General features: G+C 35.6%; 1 protein-coding gene and 1 long non-coding RNA gene across 7 annotated transcripts in view; one reads left to right on the forward strand and one right to left on the reverse strand.

The window, feature by feature from the left end:
* LOC147032905 (dipeptidyl peptidase 4-like) overlaps nucleotides 1-22500 on the reverse strand; it is a 162731-nt gene that overhangs the window by 47621 nt on the left and 92610 nt on the right. For 5 of the 6 annotated variants that reach the window (XM_085870929.1, XM_085870926.1, XM_085870927.1 and 2 more), the window contains one exon: nucleotides 951-1004. The exons of the other annotated variant lie outside the window; for it this stretch is intronic. In XM_085870929.1, coding sequence (XP_085727055.1) covers nucleotides 951-1004 — 54 coding nt within the window. The remainder of the gene's footprint in view (nucleotides 1-950; nucleotides 1005-22500) is intronic. 6 annotated transcript variants of the gene reach the window in all.
* Nucleotides 3656-5067, forward strand: LOC147032906 (uncharacterized). The gene is made up of 3 exons (XR_015055400.1): nucleotides 3656-4338; nucleotides 4596-4653; nucleotides 4943-5067. It is a non-coding gene; the product is annotated as an uncharacterized LOC147032906 (long non-coding RNA).

Consider the following 22500-nt stretch of genomic DNA (forward strand, 5'->3'; position numbering starts at 1 on the left):
TAGCCGATACTTCGCTTCTTGGATCCACAACAATGGAGGAGTTTGTTTTTGATAATACTCTATACACGTTTTTTGCAAGCACACCACTTAATTTACAACTTTGAATTGAGTACAGTGATCAATATCAAGTGAGAATGTCAATTCAAAGGGCTGATCATAATACTCAGTGGAAATAGGCTTCGGTTGAACCATATAATAAACTAGAAGGGCACTCGGTCAAGCGCATACCTCCGCCACGTAATACCTGATCCACGAGAACACATCGGGCCCAATACATTTTTGAAATATAATGCTATCCAGTACTATATCGTTTTTGGCCCTACCTGTCAATGGTGAAGAATCACTTTGAAATTAAATAATTCTCTTATCCAGATCCAGATTCGGATCTTCACCAAAATCGAATAATTCGTTATTGCCACATACCCAACCTGTCCACAAAGTTTCATCCGAATCCGTCCACAACTTTTTGAGATATCGTGTTATATATTGGTTTAGCCCGATAACTCAATTGTGAAGAATCACTTGAAAAATTATCAGATCCGGATCCGGATTCGGATTTTCACCGAAATTAAATCAATTCGTCATGGTCACACACCCAACATATCCACCAAATTTCATCTGAATCCGTCAACAACTTTTTCAAGATACCGTACGATATATCGTTTTTGGCCCTATCTCTCAATGGTGAAGAATCGCTTTAAAAATTCTAGTCGTCGGATCCAGATCCAGATCTTCACCTAAATCTAATCAGTTCGTCCTCGTCACACACAGAACCTGTCCATAAAATTCCATCCAGATCCGTCCCCAACGTTTTGAGATATCCTGCACACAAATAAACAGACAAACAGACAGAAAGGGGTGAAAACATAACCTCCTTCACCTTCGGTGGCGGAGGTGGTAATGAATGGTTGTCGAGATATGGACCAGGACAGGATGTAGCATGTACTTACTTGTACAAATGGCTCGTGCCAGGAAACGTTTGGTTTTGATTGCTTATGTAGTATCTGCAACACAGTTTAAAAGTTAGTGACTTCAGGAATGACAGATCATATTCAATCCTTGCTTTATATAACAACATCAACCAAAAAGATTCAATCCTTGCTTTATATGTAACAAAATCCAGCCTCACTGCTCACCTCCACTCATTTGTTCCTCTTTTCTTTCACCTGTGGAACCAACTTCCCCAGTCTGTTCAGTCCCATTATTCCTTCTAGAGCAGGGGTCTCCAACCTACGGCCCGCGGGCCACATGCGGCCCCTTAGACGGATTTATGCTGCCCGCGGTGCCATATTAAGTTTACATTACAATGCGCCCGCGATACTGCCAATTTGTCAGGGTCAATGATCAAAGTGTTCTGTAATTTTTATTATGATTTTGATTCATATTAGACATGTGTTTTTAACACGATTATTCATTTATCATATTCGTTGGCAAGAAAAATATGTTCAGCACTAATTTTTGATAAAATTTCCGCATATTAATTATATATATATATATATTTTTTCCGGAATTTAGCGTCCTTTTTTTGGGTGTGGCCCTCCGCCCCTCACCACTTTGGTGTTGTGGCCCTCCACCCAAAAAGGTTGGAGACCCCTGCTCTCGAGCTTCAACACAGCTGTACACCCTAACCATACTCATGATCTCTTCTACCCCCAAATGACCCCATTCCAAAGCACTCCTTCTTTTTCAGGTTATTGTGTTTTTTCGCCCTCACCTCATTTTCCATTTGTTTGTTCCTTTTCCGTTTCATCGGATGCTTTCCCCTTTCTCTTCTTGCTGTGTTCCATTCATCTTGTGTGCAGCTTGTTCACCCCCCATGCGTCCTTCTCCAACCCCAGCCCCCACCAACTCGAGCTCACTCTAACTTCCACTCTGCTGTTGGTGTTTCCCCCTTTCTATCTTGTTCCCTTCCATTCTGCTCTCGCTCTTCCATGAGCCTCGATCATGTATCCAAAAAAAAAAAAAAAGAGAAAAAAGTGCACCGCCTCGTGACACTGCAGCCTATTTTTAAGTCAGTGTAAAATATGCCATCAGCAGAAATATACTAATTTTCTTTCTTCTGCAGGAAGTCTGATATCCATTTGAAAAATGAGTCGCATTTGCCAAAGGCAGAGATGTTAGCAAGCAGTGCCGAGCGCCTGCTGATGTAAGAGCTCGAGGATGTGTCCTGAGACTGTCCTGACCTCTTTCTTGAAGTTCAAGGCTTCAACTAGGGAAAGGTTCTTCAACCGCTCCAGAAATAAGTAGAACGTTTATATCCAAGGAACAGCACATACACTGATAAACTGCCCTTTCTGTGAAACACCTGGGTGATGGTTTATAGCTGGGACGAGATTAGAACCCACGCTAGACAGCTCAGAGGCAAGTGTACACACGTCTCCGCTCTAACCTAACTTGCATTCTTGATAAACTGCTCAAATCTGATAAATCAGCAAAATCTGTTTAGAAAATCAGTTCAGGGCAATGAAAAAAAAAACAATTAAACAACAAATTAGACAAAAAATATTGCCAAACATATTTATAGATCCTGTTTTAAACGTTATTAATAAAAAAACAGCTGAGAATATATGAATCCTTTTTGGGGGGTATGACTCCACTCCAATAGTCTATCATTATAACTCGAAGGGCACTCGGTGGAGCACGTACCTCCGCCATGCAATGCCTGATCCACGAGAACATATCAGGCCCAATACATTTTTGAAATATCACGCTTTACAGTACGATGTTGTTTTTGGCCCTATCGCTCAATAGTGAAGAATCACTTTGAAAATTAAATAATTATCATATCCAGATCCGTCCAAAACTTTATGAGATATCGTGAGTAGGGAAAGAATACTGGTTCTGGCTCACTTTTCCCCATGTAAATGAATGGGGGATTTTCAGCCATGAAATTTTTCTTTTTTTCCCCTGAAAAAATAAATCCCCTTTTTAGCCCAAGGTATATTTATTTGTCTCCCCTTTTAACCTGGAGCCTGGTGTTGGCTTAGTGGTTAGGGTGGCGGCTTGGGATCCCAGGGTCCTGAGTTCAAATCCCGTTGGCTGCTGAATTAACACCAGGGGGTTGACTCAGCCTGCCATCCTTCCGAGGTCGGCGAAATGAGTGCCAGTGTACTGGTCCCGGTGTATGCCCCGGTTAGAATAGGTGTACCATATCCCTGTGTGTCGTAAGAGGCGACCAGGGTTGGTGTCAGGAAGGGCATCCGGCCATAAAACATTGCCTCAAGAAAAAGCCAAACCCCTGCACAGCAGGGAAAAATGGCTGTAAAAACGGTCATTTTTTATTTCCCCTTTTAACCTAGGGGCTCTCTATTCAAATAGCCCATACAACAAGATAAAGATTTGTTAAAGGTGATTCGAAAGAAATATCTGAAACGCCTAAGCCCCGGGACACTCTTTATCAAATAACCAATGCATATTGTTTAGCTCACTCATTGAACCTATAAACATTTGTTCATTCTCAAATTCCTTCAATAGTTTAATTTTCTTTGCACAATAATCCCCATCTAAAATATTGAAAAACAAAACATTTGAATCTTTATATTTTTTAAGATACCCCTTTTGTGCCATTACGAAATGATAAACTTCTCTTAATGATCTCATCTGGCCACCGCCCGAGTTGCAAATCATTTTTGTACATAAACCATGCCAGAAAAAAGTTTTGTTTCAAATGTTTTCAGTTCATGCCGTGAAAATGAGGAAGTGTTTTTTGACACGGCCGTGCTGTGTGAATGAGGAAGTGGTTTTGGACTGTCATGCTGTGAAAAAATAGGAACTATTCTGTGAGACAAGGTCTCGTGTTTATATTTTATCTCAGAACACGAACTGAAAACATTTGAATCAAAACTTTTATGGCGTGGTTTATGTCCAAAAACGATTTGCAACTCGGGCGGTGGCCAGATGAGATCATTAAGAGAAGCTTGTCATTTCCTGTGCCCACACCCAATGATTAAGCAATCTCCTCATCGTTGCTTTATAAGCGGTTCGCCAGACAAAGTTTCTGCCAGACGGGATTTTCATTTTTACAACTGAGGCATGGACGATATTTCTTCCGATGAAGCCAACAGCCCACTACAGAGTTGGTAAGTTTGTGTATGCTTTTCTCTTTGAACGATGAAGCAAATGATTATTAATTAAATCATGATAATTCTGATATATATATATATATTTTTTCCCTGACAGGGCATTGGAAGAAATTGAGTTCACATATCACGACGTGGTTCATGAAATTAATACTCTTATTGAAGAGATCAATGATTTTAGAAGAGAATTGAAAGACATTTTCAATGAGTGGCATGAAGTCTTATCACGTCCTCTCATCTCGAAGGAATTAAACCAATGGTGAGACACGTGTGTGTGCCTCTCTCTCTGTCTGTCTTTCTACCTACCTCTCTCTGCTCTAATTGAAGAGGCCAATGATTTATAATGACTGGTCTCTGATCTCGAATGAATTAAGCCAATGGTGAGGCACGTGTGTGTGTGTCTATGTGTGTGTGTATGTGTGTGTGTGTGTGCGTGTGTGTGTGTGTGTGTGTGTGTGTTGCTTTCCCTGTCTGTCTCTTCATCTATACCCTTGACTTATTATTTTTTTTTTTCAGCACTATCGCACAACATCAGCTGTTGAAGCAATCTTGTACAACACATGATTTTCTGGAGGTAAATATTTCTGAATTATTATTAATATCACTCGTACAACACATGATTTTCTGGAGGTAAATATTTCTGAATTATTATTAATATCACTCTCTCTTTAGAATGTCGCCTTATGTTGGTTGCATCATTAGTTTGGACGTGGTTTTGTCAGTACACTGGAATTCATTTTATTGACCTTGAAAGGATGACAGGCTCCTGGTGTGTTAATTCAGTGGTCAACGAGGCTTATTCATATTACCATGTAATTATCTTTATAGAACCTAATTATTATCCACTTTTTGTTTCAAAACAGAATATGGTGTCTGAGTTTCGAAATCACAAGACATCTGAAGAAGATTGCTGGGAAAGATTGTACATTCTCGCAAATGAATATTTAATATTTTCAATATTAATAAATTATATTTGTTTTGTTTACAATTACTTGATTCTGAATTACAAGAAAAGAATAAAAGAGATGTAAAGGGGGGGGGTTGGGGGGGGAGGGGGGTAGGTGCGCTCCCCAATGACCCATCACCCCCTCATCCCATCCCTCCCCTCCCCATGTGTGTGTGTGGGCAAGGGTGGGGGTGGGATGAGGGAGGTGGTGGTGCAACGGGGGGGGCGCACAGGGGGGATGGGGCTTGTGTGGGCGGGGCTTGCGTGGGCGGGGCTTCGGTGGGGGCTTGTGTGGGTGGGGTGTGTGTGGGAGGGGCTTGTGTGGGCGGGGTGTGTGTGTGGGTGGGGCTTGTGTGGGTGGGGCTTGTGTGGGCGGGGGTTTATGTGGGTGGAGCTTGTGTGGGAGGGGTTTATGTGTGTAGAGTTTTTGTGTGGAGCTTGTGTAGGCAGGGCTTATGTGGGAGGGGTTTATGTGGGCAGGGTTTATATGGGCAGGGGTTTATGTGGGTGGAGCTTGTGTGGGAGGGGTGAATGTGGATGAGGCTTCTGTGGATGAGGTTTGTGTGGATAAATGGATGGGTGGAGAGATGGGGGATGGGTGGATGAGTGGAGCTTGTGTGGATGGGTGGATAATTTTTTAATTAAATAAACATGTTGTGTGTGTGGGGAACTAATTAACTAATCACTAATTATGTGAATATGATGAATATGGGTGGAGCTTGTGTGGGGTTTGTGTGTGTGGAGCTTGTGTGGAGTTTTTGTGTGGAGGTTGTGTGGAGCTTGTGTGGGGTTTGTGTGGGGTTTGTGTGGGCAGGGCTTCGGTGGGAGGGGCGTGTGTGGGCGGAGTCAAAAATTTCAATTTATTGGAGCTTGTGGGGGGGTGTGTGGTGGGGTTTGTGTGGGGTTTGTGTGGGCGGGGCTTGTGTGGGCGGGGGCTTGTGTGGGTGGAGCCAAAAAGGGGCGGAGTCAAAAAATTTCAATTTATCTTTGTATTTTGTAATTCCTGTGAATAAAATGAACCTAAAATCTCTTCCCTTCCAAATCATATATCTTATAAGTCCAAGGAACCGTATCTATTACATCAACAATTTTAAAAAGCTCGTTGGTCCATCTTTTCGTATAACCTTTTTCAAAATGAGATTTCCACCTATATATTCTTACGATATCACCAACTTTGAACTTAGGTTTTCTGACATTAATCTCTTTTTCATATTTTAATTTTGTAAATGTTTCTGATGGTTTCATATTTGTTGCCGTGTGAATCGTGTCATTATACTTATCCACAATATCCTGAATAAAAGATGACCATTGTTGTGAACCGAGTTGTGTGAATTTTTTATATAGTCTCTCTTTTAAGGTACGATTAAAACGTTCAACAACAACTGCCTTCCCTTCATTAAAGGTACTGTATAATGTAATACTGTTATTTTTTAGAAAATTCATAAATGTCTTGTTATAAAACTCTCTACCCTCATCAGTCCACAATTTTTTAGGTTTTCTCTTACTTTTATTAAATATCTGTTGAAAAGCTAACATAAGAGTATTACCTGTTTTGTTTTTTAAAGGGACAACCCACACATATCTACTCCTCAAATCAATAACGGTTAAAGCATACTTGTACCCCTTATCATTATTGAGTTCAATCAAATCAGCAGACCAGATATAATCAACTTCCTTGGAATAAACTTTCCTTCTCTGAAACTTTGTGAATATTGGTTTATGTAATTCATCAGCTAATTGCTCTTCAGTCTTAATGGCATCATTAGAGCCTATAAGTTTTTTGAATTTCCAAGTCCAAGTTTCAATTTAGCACTGATCATCTTCTTCACAATGAACCGATCAACTTTTTCTCTCAAGGTTGGATTTTGTATCAGAGACAAATTATACAACATTTCTCTATCGGCTTCATGCTTTTCTTGCAACGTTGTGGTATTCCCATAATCAATATCGTGTCTCATGCACACTTCATCAACTCTATTGATAGGCTTACTCCAGGATTTAGGATTGTCTGCCTCATCTAATCTTTTATCCAAGTTTGTGCCTGGGCCACAGAAAGAATACCCTGGAAGATGTAATTCCCCTGGTATTCCAGTAGTTGTAAATTTACTTCCTGATAAAAACTTTTGGATATCTCCTCCTAGTTTGTGTTGGGAGATAAATTGAATTTTTTTTAAACCACACACCGAACATATACCTTTTTGTATAACCCTGTTATTTTTACTTTTAATATATGAAATATTTTTAGTATTAGTTTTCTTTTTACATTTGAGACAATAACTCATTTATTTATGAGAAAAATTCCTGCAGAGTGCAAAAACCTTTTTAGTTTCCAACATGCACATTTGAATCTTAATTTTTAAAACATAAAGAATCCTTAGAAATGCCTTCACTCTCTCCTCCATTTATTTAAGAAAAAAAAAAATGAAAAACTTGAATTAAAATCCATATCTTGTCGATGCTAATAGTCTTGTCGAAAGTATTGCAAATAGACTTGTCAATTCTTTCTTTTCCTCCTCGGTGGGTTGAGTTATTTTCTGTAATACCCTTAATCTTTTTTTAATCTCACTGGTTTCCATATTTTGATATTTATTTTGTCTCGCTCTTTCCTCCCTCTCCTCCTTCTCTCTCTTCTCTTTTTCCTCCTTCTCTTTCTTCTCCCTCTCCTCCCTCTCCTTCTCTTTCTTCTCCCTCTCCTCCCTCTCTCTTCTCTCTCTCCTCCCTCTCTCTCTTCTCTCTTTCCTCCCTCTCCTCCTTCTCTCTCTTCTCTTTTTCCTCCTTCTCTTTCTTCTCCCTCTTCTCCTTTTCCTCCTCTTCCCTCTCTTCTTCAACTCCTTCCTCATCCCTTACTATCCTTGAATCGCTTACACCCCATAGAATATTATACATATATTCATCAGGATTTCTTGTTATTCCTGTATCCAAAATAATTTTTTTACAACAGGAAACCAATAAAATTTCTTTTGAATTTCTAAAAGAGCCTTACCTTTTCTTAACTTTATAATTTTTTCATTATTTAACATTCTAATTAAATCTAAAGTTGTCGGTTTATCAACATCAGCATAATGCCAATCTTTTATTGAAAATACCTCATTCTTATGTTGTAGAACATATTTATTAAAATACCGAATACCCTTTTCTTGAAGGTATGCTTGGACACAGAAATGATAATTTTCTTGAAGCCTTCTTGCTGTCATTTATGTATTAGAAATATATGTTAGAACAATATTATGGCACGAAACACCTCCCCATCTTCCCATAGTTAAATCATTTTGTATTTCCTTACTTATTATATATAATCCTGTTTTTTCTGTTTTCATGAGATAAACAAGGGCAAAACCATTATTATATTTACCCTTATTAAATTCTTTTATTTGTTGTTTACTAATCGTAGCCCCACAAAACTCATTCTCGATACCAAGTGGATAATATTCTTCCTTACGAGACTGATTTAATTGTTCCAGGTCTTCGAGGTTAATTTTAAATGACCAATTATACCCTAAATCATTCATATCATACCCCCATTGTTCTATTCTCATACAAACGATACGCCCTTCTTTATAAAAATTTATTTTAATTCGAACTGTGAATTCTGTATGACCTGGAGATAATATCAACACTTCTGTATCTTTGGAATACACGGCTGTTTTATTTAAGGATATATATTGTGATAAATCGCTTAATCTCACCAAGTCATTCGCGTCAGTCGGGCTTGGATAATTTTTTAATTTATAAGCATTTTTCATGTTAATATTTTTGGTTATATTATATTTATGTCGTTCAGCCTGTGCCTTTGTGTAATAATTTGATAAATCAATATCCAGTTCTTGAGATAAACCAAAGATAGAACCATCTTTACCAACATAAGTCATTTATATTAGATTAAAAATAATATCATAAAATTTTTTATTTTTGTTGAGTTGAAATAACACATATAGGCATAATTGGCCACAACACTTGGAATTTAATTCTTGGACTTGAAATGTTTGATAAACACCATTCTGTAAGAATTTTATGACTTCAACAGGTGGTGGAAGACCAAAACTATCAAAATAATATTTGTCTTGACTATTAAAAATACAAACCCAATGAGAACCGTTCCCATTATTATCTTCTAAGTTCATAATAATATTCTTTGTATGTTTCGGCACATTTGTTAATTCATCTCTCATACAAATAACCACATTATGAATTTTTAATTTCTTACAATATTTGACAAGTTGTAAATTTGATGTTGTATTCTTTCCAAATTTTTTCAACCACTCATCAATGCTCATTTATTTATTAGAAAGATATAATCCATTACCTCTTTTCGTTAATTTTACACCTGCTTGTGCTATAGAAGAAAGCATATCTCCAACTAACAATCTCGCTTTATCAGGCAGACCTTCAAGTTTTTCAGCAAAATCTACAATTACACCACTTCCACTAATTTGTTTCTCCAACTCTTTGTTATGTCTTTCCAATTCTTTTTGAGCCTGGAGTTGAGCCTTCCTTTCGTTGGCAGTTTTCACCGCTGTCGAAATACCACCCGTCAATGCTCCAACCGCACTTAAACCAGCAAATAAAGGAATTAGAAATGGGAGAAATCCTCCACTCGTCTCTCTTATTGAATATTTTTTCAACATTGGTTTTGTCATTTTAATTTTAAGTGAGCCAGTGTCATTCAAGATTTTAACCTGTTCTCTTGTGAGAAAAACATCAATTCTTACTGCTCCTTTTCTCTGAATTGTATTAACGTTAATCGTACAAGGCTTTTGATTTTGAACACAAGATGATAGTTTATGAAGATTGATTTGATTAACATATACCCCAGTTGGTACTTTGCCACTCATTTATTTAACAAAAAATTATGTGAGACTAATCATCACACCATTATCTGTATTAATCTGCAATTCTGTTTCTTCCAAAAGCAAACAATATGTATCAACTTCTTCACTCTCTCCTCTTTCAATGTATAGGGAAGTATCCACTCGATTAGACTTTATAGTTTCCTTTTGAGCGCTCAGGTCAAACGCATAGATTGTATACAAACTTTTAAATGCTGTCATATCCAAAATAGGTTCTTTATTTCCATTACTTTCACACACCTTTTGGTAAGACTTGTATGCTTCAGCAAAATCATTTTTTCCCAATTAATTTCCAATCTATCTCGTGGGTAAAATGTTCCATCTAGAGAAACGCGAAGTTGTTTCACCTTAGCATTATCACTCAATGCATTATTCTTATCAGTCGCAGTATCACCATCTGGCTTTTTAAAAATGATCCACAGATATCGTGGCTTTCCTTCCAGAACACCCAAATTCCACGTGTAAGTTGTTTGATTGAGTTTAACGTGTTGACATCTTCTTTTGAGGTATGATACACTGAGTGGTTTCTTTGAGTTAAGTCTTCGATTCAACATCTCTTCTGTTTTAAGATTAGGAGTATATTCACTGATATACCAACTCATTTCCTCAATTACAAATTTATTCTGATCACCAAAAGCACTACCAACACCAAAAAGCAATCGATTTTCATTATCATTCCTTTGTAGTTGAAATCTAATTTTAAGGCCATACAGAACTTTATCATGATCACAAAATCCAAATATACCTTTAAGAGGAACTGCCACAGTAAAACTATTTTCTGCTTTTGTATCATCATTATACATTCCTTTCCTTTGAGTATACCCAGGGTCTGTGTTTGTTCCCGTTGACATATCAGGAATAAAACCTTCGACAGACCCCTTTCCCATTCTATCACTGAATGTATAGAGTGTAAATTTTATCATTTCAGATACAGCAGAGACATAATCAACCGCTTCAACTTCTTGTGTTCCAATATACAAACGCACACTATCAAACATTTTCCAGAAGAAATCATTTACAAGTGTAGCGTTTGTGTTATTCCCAGCCTTAGTGAATTTAAATTTACACAACAAGAAACTTTCGGAGAGATTCAAATAGGTTTGTTGATTATTTATTTCAAAACTTTTTGTACCATTCGTATTCCAGTCTGTTCCAGTTATTGCATTTACCTTGAAGTAATCTTCTTTTTTAGTGGAGTTTGAGATAATAATAGTATCATCCAAATCATAGATACTATCAATTGCTTCCATACTTGTATTTATTTAGGAAAAAAGATGTTAAAACTTTTGAAACCCTGATCCAAGTATTTGAATTATTTTCTGTCGTTCTTGGGGGGACAACTGAGTTTTGCCTTTCTTAATTTCTTTTATTGCTTGTAATTTATGAGATTCCTTCTGAGCATCTTTTATACTCTTTACAGCACCTGCAACATTTCCCACAGCAGAAGCAGTTGAACCAATTAGATCTTTATGTTTAAGAATAGTTGAACCAATACCCATGAGAGTATCAATTATCCCATCTCCTCTAAATTGATGCCCAACACCCCTTTGTCTCTTAGGTTTATAGTATCCTCTACCAAGATACATACCTTCACCCTTGTAGTATGGGGAAAGGAACATCCCATCCCCTGTAATTATTTTATATTTTCCCAACTCGTGTTTCCTCACAATAACCATCGTATTTATTTATTGGAAAACTTCACGTAGGTGAATTCTGATGGATATAACTTCTCCATTAAAAGAAATCACACGATTATCTTGGTCGGTTATCCTAAAATTTACTCTGTGTATGGTTTTTCCTGACACAGGTAGATAAACCAAATTTTTGGGTTCCATATTGAATTTATAACCAATTGGGGTTGAGTATGCGCTGAATGAAAATATTGTATTTGTTTTTTTCCCATCATTATAAGCACCATCAATCAAATCACAGTGAATTAACACCGAATTTATTCCTGAGGATATTTGAATGACATTATCACTGTAAAACGTCCCATTAGTTTCAATCTTTTTGAGGAGAAACCCAATAACTCTCTAAATGAATTATCAATTGTGAAATCAACCTTGTAGTTATTTTTAACTTTAATCGTTGATTTTGAAGTATGTTTTTGAATGTTTATAACAATATTTTTTGGTTCATCACCCTGTTCTTTCATAAGACGAGCAATTTCGGAAGATATTTGAGAAATCTCATATGCTCCGGGTGAGACTGTTATCGTTTTGTATCCACTTCCTGGATTATAACTAAACTTGTCATTTTTCTCGGTTATATTAAATAAGGTATTATAAGTTTCCATGGACAATAAAGATGCCTCATATTCTTTTGTTGTGTCAAGTTGTAGTGGGTATGGGAATGAAGATGTGTGGTCGCTTGTTGTGAAATTGAAACTAAGGATTGTGCTTCTCATCTTATTTAATATGAGATAAAATGTCTTTATATTGATATTTATTAATTATTTTCATGTTCATCAACTGGTCTAAAATGGCTGATGCTTCATTAAAACAATTGTTATTTCCAGCCTTCTTACTGCCTAACAACAATAACAGTCTATTAACTAATTGCGATGGGTCATTTGGAAGAAAACTAACACCTGAACCAAGGATACTTAAAGCCTGAATAATGTGTTTCTCCTTCTCATTCTTCCTACTTTTACCAGAAAGAATAACCTTATAATTTAGAGTGTTCAGCAGATCAATATATACTCTATCATCATTATTTTCCATATCCAATGGTTTATCAATATACTTTGATTCATCCCTCACAGTTGAACCTAGTCTTCCATCTTTTGTGAGAAGAAACATTAATCTCGGAGTTAGTTTAACAGGGGGTTGAGCAGAACCCAAGAACCTTAATTCATCATTAAATATCAATACCTTTTCTTGAACAAGATGAAATATTGCTGATTGTTCTGTTGGAATGAGTCCTGCTTTGGTTTTTGAATCCGCTGAATATTCATTGTTTTGAAGAGCATTCACAATATAATCAGGGGGTCGATTAATCTCTTCCAGTTGTTGAAATAAACCTTCATCATCATATTCTAATTCTCCTAAATGCTCTAATTCTTCCTACGTCATTTGACTGAAATCTTTTAACATTTGAAGTTTTTTAGGAGTATATTCTACCGTGGGAACTGTGGAAACATCTTTCATTTTTCCTTGGGAAGTTTTTAAAAGTGGTTTAAAAAATTTCTCTTGTTTTCTTTCAAATGCTTCTTCGCCCGTTAGTTTCTGTCTGCGTTTCTTCTTTATGTCTTCCTGCTGTTTTACAACTTTTGAAACCAACTCTTGATGTTCCCTAAATCTTCTTGCTCTTTCTTTCGCATCCATTTATTTATTGAAAAATATCATTTAATATCTCATCTTGTTTCACAACAATATATTTATATTTTTCAGTCGTGTGTTTCATGTAATCCCCAAATTCCTTTTTACTACATAATGTAGAACAATTGTCTCTCCAAAAATTGTTTATATCTATTGAATTTAACTTGAATAAAATAAAAGTATTAGCATTGTTTCTGATGGAACGACGAGGAAGCTGAAAGTACGATTGACTAAGATAAATACAATTACAAGAAGAATGTCTCCCTCTTGTGTAGTAGCTGTCCATTACCGTTTGGTTTCTCTCATTAACACAATCATCAAAGATAACGAGGTTCTTTTTGGATTTATCCAAATCTTGGGGAGACGGTATATCATCCGTATTATCACTCAGAATACAAGTTATTGGTTTTGATTTCTTTTTACATCTCTGTGTATCACAAAATAGTTGTATTATATCTTCAATGTTAAAATCATTTAGGTTTTTATGAAGTTTAAATAAACCGATTATATCTTCTTTTTGAAGACCAGCATTAAAACCTTGTGAGAGTAGTTGATACTCTGGTTGAAAACTCGACTTTGTGAAAATTATTAAATTATCATAATCTAAAAAGTTGGGAGTGAGGAGCATCTTTAAAAGTAAGCAGGTTTTTCCACATCCACTTGAACCAACTATGAGGCATCTTAATGAATTTGGGAGATTTTTATGGTTGTCAAATTTTATCTTATTTTCCCAAATAGGTAAAAAATCATTCATTTATATATTTGGAAAACAGGTTATTTAATTTATTCTTGGCTTTTTTCGAAATTCTATATTTTATCCTAAGTTCAGGTTTAATTTCAAGATAATCCATTATTTTATTTATGCAATATCTTGTGTTGATATTTCCCTGAAAATCACATCCATGAATAAGATATAACAACAATCCTTTGAACATTTCTCTAATACGTTCAGTTTCTTCCCTTGTAAGGAAAGGTGTGTTCTCACCCTCGTTCTTTACATTCATTTCTCGAATCAATCTTGTAAAGTAATTCATTTTTGGTGTAAATCTAAAAGAATTATTTTCCTTTTTATATTTTTGATTATCATTAATTAGAAGATAATCACAGAATATACATTGTTTATAGGCTTTTGACTCTGTGTTTAATCCCCGTCTTTCACACGCAGGACAATTCTCAAATTTGTCATATGGAGAATCATGGAATTCAAGAGGCTCAAAATCGAGTAAACTATTCATATTTATAAAGTAAAACTTTACTTAAACTGAAATTCATCTTCGATATCATCTTCGATACTTTCAGAATCATCTATACTTTCATAACTATCATTTGAACACAAACTCTCGGTGTCATAACTATCGTTTGAATGCAAACTCTCGGTATCATAATCACTCTCATAATCTTCAAAATCTTCAGTTGAATATTGGCTCATTTAATTAGTAGAAAAAACATTACCATCGATATAGATATACATTTTTTCATTAACAGATTCAACTGCTACATTTTTTATATTAAAGGTAATTTTAAAATGATCCTTAACTACAATTGAACGAAATGTCATTTCACCTGATATATTAACATCCTTTATTTCATCAGGATTTATATCTTTAGGGTTGTTGAAAAAAATACAAATTTCTCCTTGCATATTACAGATGGTCTTATCTTTTCTTTCTAAAGCTTCATCCATAAGGTTTTTATTTTTTGATACCTTTTCTTGTTTCATTGCTTTTTCTAGTTTTGAATATATTGCCAGAAGGAGAGGAGAAACTTTTGTTAGAGATACCTTAATTGATGTTCTTCCAGGTATACTAAAAGCCCTTCCACTGAAGTAAATTGAAGAACTCATCATATCCACCATAATTGTTTTTATCCAATAGTTGTTATATTTATCTTTGTTCAATTTTACATCCTTGACATATTTCTCAGCATCTTTAACAAATGAAGAGATTGATTGAAACTTGTCTTTTGTGTCTTGAAACATTGTATTTATTAAGTGAAAAAGTTGGAGGATAAAATGGTTTTAAGCACAGATTCACCTGTAAAATAAACGAAATTTTCATCAAGAAAATTTTAGTTTAAGCACAGATTCACCTGTAAAATAAACGAAATTTTCATCAAGAAAATTTTAGTTTAAGCACAGATTCACCTGTAAAATAAACGAAATTTTCACCAAGAAAATTTTAGTTTAAGCACAGATTCACCTGTAAAATAAACGAAATTTTCATCAAGAAAATTTTAGTTTAAGCACAGATTCACCTGTAAAATAAACGAAATTTTCATCAAGAAATTTTTAGTTCAAGCAAAGTTTTATTATATAAATATGGTGAATACAACATACTGCGATGTTTGTAATCACGAATATAAACATTATAGAAAACACCTCCGAACCAACAAACACACATTTAATCTATTTCACAAAATATCCCCTCTTGAGTTGGAAAGAAAACATTGTGATACCTGCTCAAAGGATGTTTTGAAGAGTAGTTATAATAGGCATCTTCAATCACAAAAACACAAGAAAAATGAGTTTAAAGTAAAGGGAGACTATTATATTGAAAACACTGATGGGGCATTTAAAGGGCATATAAAAATAAGGATTTTTCAATTTGGAGAACCCGGTCCATCATCAATAATTGAATCAATTGAAATAGTGAAACCTGATGTTGAAAATTTTATTAAAAAAACATTAAAAGAAATGAAAACTTTAAAGTTTTATATGGGAGTGAAAATGAATATGAAAAGACAAGATGAAGAACAAACTCCTTATATGAGGACAGATCTTCATTTTATAACATCATTTCAAGATTTTTTGAATAGTGGGGTTTATGAAGAACTATCAAGACAAGAGGAGGATGTTGATAATACAGTGGTAGGAAGTGGATTCAATATTAAAAATCATCTTTTTAGATGTACACATTCTAAAATCAAACCCTCTTAAAGCTTCTTCTTATATTGAATTACCAAAAGAAATAAAACGAAAGAAGGCAGTTGTTAATATTAAGAATAATGATAATAAATGTTTTCTCTGGTCTGTTCTTGCTCACTTACATCCACCAAAATGTAATTCAGAAAGAGTAAAACAATATATGAAATATGAGAATACCTTGGACATTAAAGATTTTAATTTCCCAATGCCACTAACAGATATTCCTAAATTTGAGAAAAAGAATAATCTTTCTATTAATGTATATGGATTAACGGATACAAACAAAGTTCAAATATTAAAAATTTCAAACAACTTTAAAAATGAAGAAACACACATTGATCTTTTATATTTTAGTGTTGGAAATAATTCACATTACACATACATCAATAATTTATCAAGATTAATCTCTTCTCAGGTATTCAGAACAGCAAACAAAATATATCCTTGTAAGCGATGTCTTAATTCATTTCATACAAAAGAACGATTAGAACAACATTCAAAATATTGTAGTAATCATAAATCAGCTGTAATTACAATGCCTAAACCTGGTGAAAAGATTTCTTTTGAAGATTATAATAAATCTATCATGCACCCATTTGTGATATACGCTGATTTTGAATGTATCCTTAAAAAGATAAATACTGCTTCTCCTAATCCAAAAGAACCATATACAAATAAATATCAAAAACATATTCCTTGTGGTTTCTGTTATTATATCAAATCATCTGTTGGAGAAAAGTATAATAAACTTGAACAGTATAGTGGAAAAAATGCTTCACAAGAGTTTGTAAAACGATTAGAAAAGGATTGTATAAGACTAAGTAAATTAATGAAAGAAACAAATGAACCGATGAAATTAACCATAGAAGAAAAATTAGAATTTAGAAAGAACAATATCTGTCATATTTGTGAGGAGGAAATTGAGGAGTCTAAAGTTAGGGATCATTGCCATCTTACTGGTAAATATAGAGGCCCCGCTCATTCCTGTTGTAATCTTAATTATAAATTACCTTCTTTTATTCCAGTCTTTCTTCACAACAGCGCCAACTATGATACACATCTATTTATAAATGAACTTTCAAAAACACCAGGGAATGTTTCTGCCATAACAAACACAAGTCAAAAGTATATTTCATTTACAAAAATGATATTCACAAAACCTATAACTCGTATTCGGTTTCTTGATTCTTACAAGTTTATGGGAACACCACTAGCCAACCTCGCATCAAATCTAAGCTCCACGGCTCTTTTCCAAATCTTAATTCATTCTTTCCAAAAGAGGAAATTCTAACTAAAGAGGAAATTCAGATTAAAGAGAGAATTCAAAGTAAAGAGGAAATTCTAATTAATGAGGAAATGAATGAAGAAATTCTTACTGAAGATGAAATTCTAATTATACAGAAAATTCGAACAAAGAATGAAATTCTAACTAAAGAGGAAATTCTGATTATAGATGAAATTCTGATTAAAGAGGGAATTCTAACTAGAGAGGAAATTGAAACAAGGAATGAAATTCAAAGTAAAGAGAAAATTCTTACAAGTAAGGGAATTTATCCTTATGGTTATATGGATTCATTTATGAGATTTAAAGAAACACAACTTCCTTCAAAAGAAAGTTTCTATAATAACCTTTATGAAGAAGAGATAAGTGATAAGGAATATAAACACGCACAAGAAATTTGGAAAATATTTAAGATAAAGAACCTTGGAGAATATCATGATTTGTATCTAAAAACAGATGTTTTATTGTTAGCTGATGTGTTTGAAGCGTTTAGATCACTCTGTCATAATAAAAATTGTTATGGATTAGATCCTGCCCACTATTTCACAGCTCCTGGTTTAGCTTGGAGTGCAATGTTGAAAATGACAAAACAAGATATAGATTTAGTCAGTGATGTAGATATGCTTTTGATGATTGAGAAGTCTAAGAGAGGTGGAATATCACAAGTATGTTCAAAAAGATATGCTAAAGCAAATAATAAATATCTTCCAAATTATGAGAGTGAAAAAGATAGTAATTATTTGATGTACTTTGATGCTAATAATTTGTATGGATGGGCAATGTCTCAATCTCTGCCTTATGGTAAATTAGAGTGGGTGGAAGAAAAGGATTATGAAAAGGCTTTGATGAATATTGTTATTTCTTCTCAAGAGAAATTGAATGACAAAGAAGAAGGTTATTATTTTGAAGTTGATTTGAAGTACCCGAGTGATCTTCATAATAAGCATAAAGACCTTCCTTTTGCATGTGAGAAAGAAACCCCAAAGAAAGAATGGTTCAGTGATTATCATAAAAGTTTTAATATTAAAGGCAAATCAACAGAAAAGTTATTAACAACATTCTATGATAAAGAGGGATATGTTTTGCATCAAAGGAACTTGAGACAATATTTATCTGCTGGGTTGAGAGTAGCTAAAATTCATCGAGTTTTAAAATTTAAACAAAGTCCTTGGATGAAAAAGTATATTAAATTCAATACAGATATGAGAACAAATACAAAAGTAAAATTTGAAGGGGAATTCTATAAATTGATGAATAATGCTGTCTTTGGAAAGACAATGGAGAATGTTAGAAACAGGCAAAACATTAGATTTGCAACATCTTGGAAAGAAGCTTCTAGATTGATAAATAAACCAAGTTTTGAGAGAGAAGAGGTTTTTTCAGAGAACTTTTCTGCTATTCATATGAAAAAGGAAAGTATTGTCATGGATAAACCAATTTATATTGGAACAGCAGTTCTTGATTTATCAAAGATATTGATGTATGATTATTTGTATAATGATTTAAAGAAAGAGTATGGTGAAAATGCTTCATTGTTGTATATGGACACCGATAGTTTTATTCTAGATATAAAAACTGACGATGTTTATAAGGATATGAAGAAAAACATTGGAGTATATGATACAAGTAATTTTAGTAAGAAGAGTGAGTTATTTTCAAAAAAGAATGAAAAGGTTATTGGTAAGTTTAAGGATGAGTTGGGTGGAAAAGTAATGAGTGAGTTTATTGGATTGAGAGCAAAGGCATATGCTTATAAGTATGGTGATCAGATTGATAAAAGGTTAAAGGGAATAAAGAAATATGTAATAAAGAAATCAATAACTTTTAGAAATTATTATAATTGTTTGATGAATAAGAAAGAAGAATATAGGAAAATGAATACAATAAGAAGTTATAAACATAAGATATATAGTGAAGAAGTAAATAAAAAGGCATTAGGAGCCTTTGATGATAAGAGATTTATTTTAGATAATGGAATAGATTGTGTTCCATATGGATATTGTATGATAGAGTGTATAAAATAGATTGTGTTCCATATGGGTATTGTATGATAGAGTGAATAGAATAGATTGTGTTCCATATGGACACAAGTTTTAACGATGGGAAGATGGGTTAGGGTTTTTAAGGGCTTCCGCCGCGTTTTTCACAATATATAAATGGTCGAACCAAGTATTAGTCAAACTAAAGAGTGGAGAAAATCTCAGTCTTGGTATATAAATGGAGAACATAATGAATGTGAAAAATATCAAATAAGTCTTATTGAAAAAATATCTAAAACAAAGGTAAATAAAACAAATATGCGAATCAATTTAAAAACCAATAAGTTAGAGGATGTAAAGAAAATAATAAATATGTTTGAATGGACTGAAAAATTTGATGGTTATCAATTGAACAATGGAAAAATAATTTACTACAATATCAAAATGATATGCAACTCAGGAGGTGGTCAGATGAGATCATTAAGAGAAGTTTATCATTTCGTAATGGCACAAAAGGGGTATCTTAAAAAATATAAAGATTCAAATGTTTTGTTTTTCAATATTTTAGATGGGGATTATTGTGCAAAGAAAATTAAACTATTGAAGGAATTTGAGAATGAACAAATGTTTATAGGTTCAATGAGTGAGCTAAACAATATGCATTGGTTATTTGATAAAGAGTGTCCCGGGGCTTAGGCGTTTCAGATATTTCTTTCGAATCACCTTTAACAAATCTTTATCTTGTTGTATGGGCTATTTGAATAGAGAGCCCCTAGGTTAAAAGGGGAAATAAAAAAAATGACCGTTTTTACAGCCATTTTTCCCTGCTATGCAGGGGTTTGGCTTTTTCTTGAGGCAATGTTTTATGGCCGGATGCCCTTCCTGACACCAACCCTGGTCGCCTCTTACGACACACAGGGATATGGTACACCTATTCTAACCGGGGCATACACCGGGACCAGTACACTGGCACTCATTTCACCGACCTCGGAAGGATGGCAGGCTGAGTCAACCCCCTGGTGTTAATTCAGCAGCCAACGGGATTTGAACTCAGGACCCTGGGATCCCAAGCCGCCACCCTAACCACTAAGCCAACACCAGGCTCCAGGTTAAAAGGGGAGACAAATAAATATACCTTGGGCTAAAAAGGGGATTTATTTTTTCAGGGGAAAAAAAGAAAAATTTCATGGCTGAAAATCCCCCATTCATTTACATGGGGAAAAGTGAGCCAGAACCAGTATTCTTTCCCTACTATCGTGCTACATATCGATTTCGAGCCCGATCTCTCAATGGTGAAGAATCACTTAAAATTCTAGTAGTTGGATCCGGATCTGGATCTTCACCTAAATCTAAACAGTTCCTCCTTGTCACAAACCCAAGCTGTCCACCTAATTTTATCTCGATCCATTCACAACTTTTTGAGATATCCTGCACACAAACAGACAGACAAACAGAAAAACAGACAGAAAGGTGAGAAAACAACGTCCTTCCACCTTCATTGGAGGAGGTAATGAACAGACACAGCCTGTGGAATAGTCATTATCTTAAAGATTCATTACAATGGGACACCGCCTACCCATCTACCAACCCCTCGTCCCCATCCCCGTGTACAACCCTGCCAAAATATAAAGAATAAAAGGGTGCGTCCCGGCATATTTGGATCTGAGTGAGATCATGGTATCACCCTCCACCCCTCTCAACCCTTTGTTGTTTCGTATGCAACCTGTGGCTACTTGGTTGCCTCATTTTCTGGAAGTGCAGCTGTGCTGCTGATGCAGTGCCCCTGTTACCAGCAAGCTGGTACTCATATTGCTGACCTCAGAAGGATGAAAGGCTGAGTCAACCCACCTGGTGTTATTTCAACGGCTAACAGGGCCTCGATCTCAAGACCCTAATATCTCAAGCTAGCCACCTCAACCAAAAAGCCAACACCAGGATTCCTCAACCCCTAAAAACAGGGAAATAAAACTACATTTCACATTATATGGTTCAACCTGCAGTTTGCATTTAGCCAAAAATGCTGCTTAATGAAGAGGACTAAATAGTTGTTGTTTTTTCACTTCATTTCTCAACAATAGGCCAACGGTTCCAACTTTCCTAATATAACATGTGGCATGCATTTTTTCTGATCCTGGAGAAAAACTACGAACGTGAAAAAAACTGTTCCAGATTTGTCTTTTCTAACCGTTATTAATTGCAGCCTGCACTGTTATTCATTTCATCTGTCCAATCCCATGACATTGTTCATATTTTTATACTTTCAGTATGGCTGTCCAGGAAATCTGCTCGAGTTGATAGACCCTATCTGAATCGAATATAGAGACGCCACAACATTTCATTCAGCTTATGTCGAGCTCGCGAGTCAGGTCAGGTCAGGTATGGGAGCATGCGCCGGAGCACCACGTCGCTGCGTCCACTTTCCACCGGTACTGCAGGGGCCTCCGTCTGGCCATCCCCCAGATAGATGCCTGGCCCATCCCCATCTCCTTGAGATGCCAATCAACCTGCTGCAATCACGAGGCACGTGGTCGGCCCATTGGCCTCCTCCACTCACGAGACTCCCTCGCTGAGAGAATCTGGTGAGCAGGATCAGCGTCAGGAAAATGAGCCACATGTCCATACAGCCGCAGCTGACGCTCATTTGAGTCTCTCTTAGCAACCGCGCTGGTTGGACACAAAGTCCGACCAGCGATAGCCAAGGATTCTCCGAAGAGACCTGGTACCAAAGGAATTAAGTCTCTGTCTCAGATCTTTGGTCAGAGTCCAAGTCTCGCATCCTAAAGACTCGGACTTTCGTCCTCCCGCACAGGTACCGGCAGCACCACACCCCATTATCCAGTGAATCCATGACTCCCCAGGCCCGACCCAGACGTCTATTGACCTCTGACTCACAGCCGGCAGAGACATGAATATCCCTGCCAAGGTAAGTGAATCTCTCCACGACCTCAACATCCTCACCACAAACAGGAACAGACAGGACAGCGGCATCCAAGATGTCATTGAAAGTCTGGATCTTAGTTTTGACACAACACCAGGTTCACCTCGTGAGTAGTGAACTTTTAATCATCCTCGGTTCTTTGTTCTTACGGCTCATGCTGCGGCTGTTGGCTGAGTGGTTTGTGAT

This window comes from Eptatretus burgeri, chromosome 2, assembly GCF_056783735.1.
Source record: "Eptatretus burgeri isolate ZD-2024b chromosome 2, Ebu_testis_v1, whole genome shotgun sequence".
Taxonomy (NCBI): domain Eukaryota; kingdom Metazoa; phylum Chordata; class Myxini; order Myxiniformes; family Myxinidae; genus Eptatretus; species Eptatretus burgeri.